The sequence below is a fragment of the Octopus sinensis genome, linkage group LG29, assembly GCF_006345805.1.
Source record: "Octopus sinensis linkage group LG29, ASM634580v1, whole genome shotgun sequence".
NCBI lineage: Eukaryota > Metazoa > Mollusca > Cephalopoda > Octopoda > Octopodidae > Octopus > Octopus sinensis.
The window spans coordinates 5,668,696-5,677,883 of NC_043025.1; the positions used below are offsets into that span (position 1 = coordinate 5,668,696).

General features: G+C 39.1%; 1 protein-coding gene across 1 annotated transcript; it reads left to right on the forward strand.

Moving 5' to 3' along the window:
- Window positions 1–1,933: 1,933 nt before the first annotated feature.
- LOC115226161 (retinol dehydrogenase 11-like) lies at window positions 1,934–6,322 on the forward strand. The gene is made up of 2 exons (XM_029797160.2): window positions 1,934–2,348; window positions 5,279–6,322. Exons 1-2 carry the CDS (start codon window positions 2,013–2,015, stop codon window positions 5,942–5,944), a joined length of 1,002 nt encoding a protein of 333 aa, XP_029653020.1. The 5' UTR covers window positions 1,934–2,012; the 3' UTR covers window positions 5,945–6,322.
- The last annotated feature ends 2,866 nt before the right edge of the window (window positions 6,323–9,188 follow it).

Consider the following 9,188-nt stretch of genomic DNA (forward strand, 5'->3'; position numbering starts at 1 on the left):
CATTTGACTGTGTCTGGAGCACCGCCTTTAGTCGAGCAAATCGACCCCAGGACTTATTCTTTGTAAGCCTAGTACTTATTCTATTGGTCTTTTTTGCCGAACCGCTAAGTTACAGGGATGTAAACACACCAGGATCGGTTGTCAAACGATGTTGGGGGACAAACACATACATATATATACATATATACGACGGGCTTCTTTCATTTTCCGTCTACCAAATCCACTCACAAGGCTTTGGTCGGCCCGAGGCTATAGTAGAAGACACTTGCCCAAGGTGCCATGTAGTGGGACTGAACCCGGAACCATGTGGTCGGTAAGCAAGCTACTTACCACACAGCCACTCCTGCAACACATATAAAAAACTTTATATGATATAACATCAGAAGTAGCTTACAGAAAGAGTAGGGATATTGATAGTGAATGTTAAATATAAAGGAAATTAAAGTTTAAATTATATATAATGATAGAGATTACTTATATGCACTAAAGGTGTGTTTTTGCCAATGCTTACATCTGTATGCTTGCTCTCTAACCGTGTTTACTAGGGGATTTTTAGAAAAAATAATGGAAACTAGCTCAGAAGACAGAATGGATCTTTTCAGTTTGAAAAGATTCGGCAGAATTCCTTGCCTTTGTCATAAAGTATTGAGATTGAGAGAATCAACCATTCTAAATTGTTAACAAGGTAAAAATACACTCGTCTATTTATATATTTATTTATTTATCACCGTGACCGACCAGGCTATCAGATGTTGCTACACATCGCTGGTCACAATGCGCTTCGCATTGTTTTAGCCTTCGAATGACGTCATCCCGCTGGCTAAGAGAGCAGGCCAACAGAAGAAAGAGTGAGAGAAAGTTGTGGCCACCACCCCTGCTGGAGCCTCGTGGACCTTTTAGGTATTTTCGCTCAATAAACACTCACAATGCCCGGTCTGGGTATTGAAACCGCGATCCTACGACCGCGTGTCCGCTGCCCTAACCACTGAGACATTGTGCCTCCACACACACACACACACACACACACACATATAATAAATTTTAGGGTAGCAAAAAAATTCTAGAAAAATTTTCCGCTACCAGCGGTCAAGTGAGAAAGAATAAATAGTCAATAGACTATATAATATACATTCAAACACATAAGAGATGGCCATAATAGGACATCCGACTCGCTAGAAAGAGCAGTTAAACTCCAAACCACTAATAGTTGTAATTCTGAAATGGAAAGAGAAATAAAAACGTTTACCCTTTATTTCTCTTTCTATTTCAGAATTACAACTATTAGTGGTTTGGAGTTTAACTGCTCTTTCTAGTGAGTCGGATGTCCTATTATGGCCGTGTTTAAATATATATATATAATATTAATTAGAGACAAAACCACTATTTTGCAAATCAAACAAAGAAAGACTTAATCCAATACATAAAAAAATTTTAATATAAATTAAATAAAATATATATATACTGAAGATAAATTATATAAATTATATAAATTATATTCGCCACTACAATTGTTCATATATTTATTATTATTTATCACCGTGACCAACCAGGCTATCAGATGTTGCTTCAGTATATATATGTATATATAATATATATATTATATATAATATATATATATATATATATAATATATATATATATATATAATATATATAAACTTATATCAATATATATAATATATATATGTATATATAATATACATATACATATATAATATATATATATATATATACATATATATACATATATATATATAATATATATATATATATATATATATATATATATATATATATATTATATATATATATATATTGATATAAGTTTATATATTATATATATAAAGTTTAAAGCCTCGTATGCTGTTGTAATTTTAACCAATAGAAAGCCTCCATTGTCGACAGAGCGGGTACCGCATATTTTTTATCTTCAGTATGCCACGCCTTCGAAAGCCGTACAGTTCAATTGCATAAGCTAAAAAAAACCAAACAAAACGAAAAAATTAAACGATCATGATTATATATATATTATTACTAGCCGGCGTGGCATTGGGTGTTTATTTCTCATCATGCGTAATATACCATTGTAAAACATTAAAATATGAGAGCCAAGCTAGGATGGATGGTAAAACCGTACTAATTACAGGTGCTTCTTCGGGGATCGGAAAGGCAACGGCTGAACATCTCCTCTCGCGAGGAGCCAGAGTCATCTTAGCATGCCGTAACTTAACGAAGACGAAGACGGCAGTCGATGAAATACTTTCCTCAACTGGTGTTGATCGAAAAATGGTCAGTATTGTCCATTTGGATCTATCTGACCTGGACAGTGTCCGAAAATGTGCAAAAGAGGTAAGTTTTGTTGTATAGTACTAGTTTCCTCCTCTTCATGTTAGCTTTCTTCATTCTGTACGCACCTGCCGTATATACTCGGCTATAAGTCGCACTTTGCCCCTAAAATTTTCACCTAAATTTTGGGGTGCGAATTATAAGTGCATCCTAGAAAGAAAAAAAAATCTACAGATATTTTCCAGGTACAAGCCACCTCTGAACTTTCGACACTTGGAATAACCGAAAAAAACGCAAATCGCTAATTCCGAAGCGAAGAAGTACACGGAAGATAATCTCCAGATATTTCTTTATATATTTCTTTACTTCTCTTAGTATGAATTAAACAATTAATTTTCGAAAAGCGAGTTTAATGCTTGTTTGTTTTTGTATCGCACCTGTCTTTTAATTCGACGCCATGTCCTTTGTTAACAGGAAGAGAAAGGAGAATTCGTATGAAAGTTGATGAATAGGCGATGTCTCATTCGAATCGAGCTGCAGAAAGAGAATTTGGGGTCTCAGAAAAATGGTCAGGGATTGGCGTTTGAAAGAGGATAAAAGTTTACATTATAAACAACGGTTTCTAAAATGTGGTGCACCTGAGCACTGTATACAATAATTTCATTATTATTATTATTTTAATGGGACAACGGTTGCTTTAAGAGATCTTCAGCTTACTGAAAGCACGGTTGCCAAACAGCAACTATGTTGGTTCGATTCCTAATCGAATCTTGCCTCCAACATCAAAAACGTTTCTGTGACTTATAGTCGGGCCAACGATAAAATTCCCGATTTGAACCTTGTAAGTCAGGGGCGTTTTATAGTCGGGTATATACCCGACGGTACGCATCGCGAGTAGAGTAAGTGGAAGTAACTCTGGTTAACGTACATGGAGTATGTTGCCGCTAGACACGGGTTAACATGAAGCAAAAGCAATAATGAATGATATCCAGGTCATAGTGGGGAGGGCAAACCCTTGGATTTGTTTTAAAAGAAGCGACGTACAATGCCTAGCTTAGATCTTCAGTTGATTTAGCAAGTGGTGATGTGGGTCTCTTCTCGGTGAAGGAAGGCGGGCGGTGCGCAATGGGTGCTTTTCAAGTACCCGGGAGAAAGCAGTCCGACGACGTCAGGGGTCACTCTCAAAAGTTATCTTTTCAACTAATACCGAGTTTCAACCCTGATCATAGTAAACTAAAGAAGCTAATTTTTGAGCTCTTAAATTATTACTCTTTACTCTCTTTTACTCTTTTACTTGTTTCAGTCATTTGACTGTGGCCATGGTGGAGCACCACCTTTAGTCGAGCAAATCGACCCCAGGACTTATTCTTTGTAAGCCCAGTACTTATTCTATCGGTCTCTTTTGCCGAACCGCTAAGTAACGGGGACGTAAACACACCAGCATCGGTTGTCAAGCAATGCTAGGGGGACAAACACAGACACACAAACATATACACACACATACATATATACGACGGGCTTCTTTCAGTTTCCGTCTACCAAATCCACTCACAAGGCTTTGGTCGGCCTGAGGTTATAGTAGAAGACACTTGCCCAAGGTGCCACGCAGTGGGACTGAACCCGAAACCATGTGGTTCGTAAGCAAGCTACTTTCTACACAGCCACTCCTGCACCTATTAAACATTTTTCTATAAAAACTTGCTATTAAAGTTAATATGGTATGAATATTTTATTTTCTATTTGTTTTTTTTAATGATTACTCTATTTTATTCCTTTTTCATGATGCTCTACCCTAACTGATAATTTTTTTATTGTTGTTATTGTTATTTTTATAGCAGCCTTAAATAAATCTAATCCTTGTACCCCTATTAATTCATACTCAGCTTATACGAGTTAATACTGGTATCTCCACAACATAAAATTAGTTCAACTTTAATTAAATCAATATATGGTTGACATGTTCTTTAACCTCAGTTGCCCTTATTAAGTACCAGTTAAATCCAATTGGCCAATCTCCATAGAAACCTTATAATCAGTGAATATTTTAGGTAAGTAATAAGTATATAAATGTTAATTTATAGGTGCAGGAGTGGCTGTGTGGTAAGTAGCATGTTTACCAACCACATGGTTCCGGGTTCAGTCCCACTGCATGGCACCGCCTTTAGTCGAGCAAATCAACCCCAGGACTTATTCATTGTAAGCCTAGTACTTATTTTATTGGTCTCTTTTTTGCCAAACCGCTAAGTTACGGGGACGTAAACACACCAGCATTGGTTGTCAAGTGATGTTGGGCGGACAAACACAAACACGCACATACATATATATAGATATATACACATATATATATACGACGGGCTTCTTTCAGTTTCTGTCTACCAAATCCACTTACAAGGCTTTGGTCAGCCTGAGGCTATAGTAGAAGACACTTACCCAAGGTGCCACGCAGTGGGACTGAACCCGGAACCGTGTGGTTCGTAAGCAAGCTACTTACCACACAGCCACTCCTACGTCTATATATTTTATTTTCCTCCCTATATTGTGGTAAAAGTTTGATATATACTAAAAAGTATTCATAAATATTCTTCTTAATAATCTTTTGAATAACCCTAAACTTTATCTGTATACAATATAGCAGCATTGTATAATGGAGCAGCATAATGGAGATGTACTTGCATAGCAAGTGACCTGATCTGAGATCGTGTGCTGAAACGAAAACAATTGCAGCGTGAAAGGTGTTTGTAAGCCATTTAAGAAACACACAAAAGCCATTCGATTCACTTCAACATTTAAGTTTAATTTGTCAAAATATTTTCGTCGCGGTCTTAAAGCGATGAAAATATTTTGACAAATTAAACTTAAATGTTGAAGTGAATCGAACGGCTTTTGTGTTTCTTAAATGGCTTCCACATTAATAATGATAATAATAAAAGTTGTAATGCTATCTGTACTTCCTTATAATTTATGGTTTAACCATTTTTTTGTTTCCGTTATAGATTATAGATACAGAAAAACAACTGGATGTCCTGATCAACAATGCAGGTCTTGGCACAGACCTGAGGAAGACAACAAAACAAGGATATGATATAATTTTTGGCGTCAACTTCACAGGGCCATTCCTTCTGACCTACCTGCTTTTGGATTTGCTCAAGAAATCTGCTCCAAGCCGCATAATTAATGTAAGCTCTTTGGTGCATGCTTCAGTAAAAGAATCAATCATTTCTTTTCAACCAAATGATTCATCGTCCTCAACTGGTGTTAAATATCCCAACTTGAAAAAATATCATATTAGTAAACTTGCTCAGATCTGGCACACAAATGTACTGGCTGAGAAGCTATCTGCAGACAATGTAACAGCCAATAGCATGAATCCTGGTTATGTTTATTCTGGTATATGGTATGTTGACGCCAACCCAATGAAACAAATAGTTTTGCGATTTACTGGTTGGTTATCCTCAAAGATTGGTCGTACGTCCAAGGATGCAGCGTTAACTGTTGTATACATGGCTGTTGATCCAAGTTTGGAGAAGGTCAGTGGCTGTTATTTCGAAAATGTTGAGATTTCAAAGAATATGTCTGCATGTGCTAAGAATAAAACTTTGGCCCAGAAAATGTGGGATGTTTCTATGGATATGTGCGGACTTTCAAAAAAATTTGAATAAAATTACTTAGAGATATGAATTGAGACTTTTCCAGGTAAAACTTAACCTTCTAGTTCTACCACCAGGTAATAAAAGATCAGATCACAAAACGAACTGTGATTTAATATTGTCTGAAAGACGATCAGAAGGATTGAAAATCCAACTCCAACTTGTTTGTGAAAAATGATGCCAACCAAAAGCTGTGCACACCTGATGCCTGCAGGCTCCAAAGGTTCATCAGCAGTGAATGCCCACCGATGACCCCTCTAACCTACTGGTCTCAGGTATACTGATATGTATGAAATTTCAAAAAAATTTGAATAAAATTATTTGGAGATCTGATTTAAATAAATAAAAGGACAGAGATCCAAATCTATATCTATATTCTTTATACTTCTAGATAATGTTCTGGGATTTTATTTTTGTTATTTCTTTTACCGGTTTCAGTCATTGGACAGCAACCACAATGGGCTCCTACTCTCCAGAGTTTTAGTTGATCAGATTTAAATTCCTGTACTTATTTCAAGCTGGTATTTGTATTATTGACCTCAATTTACTGAATGGCTAAGTGACCATCCTGACATTAAAGGACTAACAGACCAATTTACACATAAATACCAATCTGGACATCTATGCACATATACATACATACATTCACATATATATATATACACATTCACTCACACACATGTATCATTATCATTGTTTAACGTCCGCTTTCCATGCTGGCATGGGTTGGACGGTTTGACTGAGGACTGGCGAGCCAGATGGTTGCACCAGGCTCCAATCTGATCTGGCAGAGGATGCCCTTCCTAACTCCAACCACTCCGAGAGTGTAGTGAGTGCTTTTATGTGCCACCAGCGTGAGGGCCAGCCAGGCGGTACTGGCAACAGCCATGCTTCAATGGTGTTTTGTACGTGCCACCTGCACAGGAGCCAGTCCAGCGGCACTGGCAACGACCTCGCTTGAATGTTTTTTCACATGCCACCAGGACAAGTGCCAGTAAGACGACGGTGTTAATGATCACGCTCAAATGGCGCGTTTTTCATGCCACCGGCACAGGAGCCAGTCAGCAGCCCTGGCAATGATCATGCTCAGATGATGCTCTTAATGTTCCACTGGCACAGATGCTGGTCAGGCGGTGCTGTCATTGGCCACATCAGTGAACTTGATTTTGATCTCACTTGCTTCAACAGGTCTTCGCAAGCAGAGTTTAGTGTGTGAAAGGTACGCATAAGTGGGCTGGTTACACCACTGGCATAGGCCATGGGTTATTGCCTCACTTGGCTTGCTGGGTCTTCTCAAGCATAACATATTTCCAAATGTCTCGGTCACTTGTCATTTCCTTGGTGAGGCCTAATGTTCTAAGGTCGTGATTCACCACCTCATCCCAGGTCTTCCTGGGTCTACCTCTTCCACAGGTTCCTTCAACTGCAAGGGTGTGACACTTTTTCACAAAGCTATCCTCATCCATTTGCACCACATGACCATACCAGTGCAGTGGTCTCTTGCACACCACATCTGATGCTTCTTAGGTTCAACTTTTCTCTCATAGTACTTACACTCTGTCAAGTATGCACACTGACATTACACATCCATCGGATATTAATGGCTTCATTCCTTGTGAGCTTACGCATGTCCTCAGCAGTCACAGCCCATATTTCACTGCCATATAGGCATCATACAGTCTACCTTTTACTCTGAGCGAGAGGCCCATTGTCACCAGCAGAGGTAGGAGCTCTCTGAACTTTGCCCAGGCTATTCTTATTCTAGCAGCTACACTCTCAGAGCATCCACCCCAGCTACTGACTTGGTCACCTAGGTTACGTAAGCTGTCAACTACTTGTAATTTTTCTCCCTGGAATGTGTCAGAAGTTGTTCTTTGCACATTTTCAGTGTTTATTGCTCCTGAGCATCTTCCACATACAAAAACTATCTTCCCAGTTAGCCTTCCTTTGATATTGCTGAACCTCTTATGTGTCCATAGCTTACACTGGGTTCATCTTATAGAGTTTCTACCTACGCCTTTTCTACAGATTGAGCAGGGCCATCTACCTGAAGGGATTTGTGGTTTGTCTGCCTTCCTACTTATTAAGATTTTGGTTTTAGCAAGGTTGACTCTAAGGTCCTTTGATTCTAATCCCTGCTTCCACACCTGAAACTTCTCCTCTACTTCTGATAGTGACTCAGCAATTAGAGCAAGGTCATCAGCATAGAGGAGCCCCCAGGGGCATCCTGTCTTGAATTTCTTTGTTATTGCCTGGAGGACAATGATAAATAGGAGGGGGCTGAGGCCTGAACCTTGGTGGACCCCTACCTCTACCTGGAATTCTTCACTGTACTCGTTGTTAACCCTCTCCTTACTGACAGTATCCCTGTACATGGCTTGCACAGCTCTCACTAACCATTCATCTATCCCTGGTTTCCTCATTGACCACCAGATAAGGGATCGGGGGACCCTGTCAATGGCTTTCTCCATGTCAACGAAAGCCAGGTACAGGGGTTTATCTTTGGCTAGATATTTCTCCTGCAGCTGTCTCACTAGAAATATATCATCAGTGGTGCTTTTCCCTGGCACAAACCCAAACTGCATCTCATCTAGAGTGACCCTCTCCCTAATTAGTTGGGCTACAACTCTCTCCGTGACTTTCATTACCTGATCGAACAGCTTGATACGTCTGTAATTATTTGTATCTAATGCATCACTTTTACCTTTGTAGCAGTTGACTATTATGCTGCTACATCAGTCATTGGTTATGACTCCTTCGTGTATCACCTAGTTGACTATATGGGTGGCTAAGCTATAGCCAACACTGCTAGATATTTTGAGCATCTCTGCGGTGATTCCTGATGGGCCAGGAGCTTTCCCTGTCTTCATACCTATTTCTATTTCTTTACTACCCACTAGGGGCTAAACACAGAGTGGACAAACAAGGACAGACAAGGGGATTAAGTCGATTACATCTACCCCAGTGCTCAACTGGTACTTAATTTATCGACCCCGAAAGGATGAAAGGCAAAGTCGACCTCGGCGGAATTTGAACTCAGAACGTAACGGCAGACGAAATACCTATTTCTTTATTGCCCACAAGGGGCTAAACACAGAGGGGACAAACAAGGACAGACAAACGGATTAAGTCGATTACATCTACCCCAGTGCTCAACTGGTACTTAATTTATCAACCCCGAAAAAATGAAAGGCAAAGTCGACCTCGGCAGAATTTGAACTCAGAACGTAAAGACAGTCGAAATACCTATTTCTTT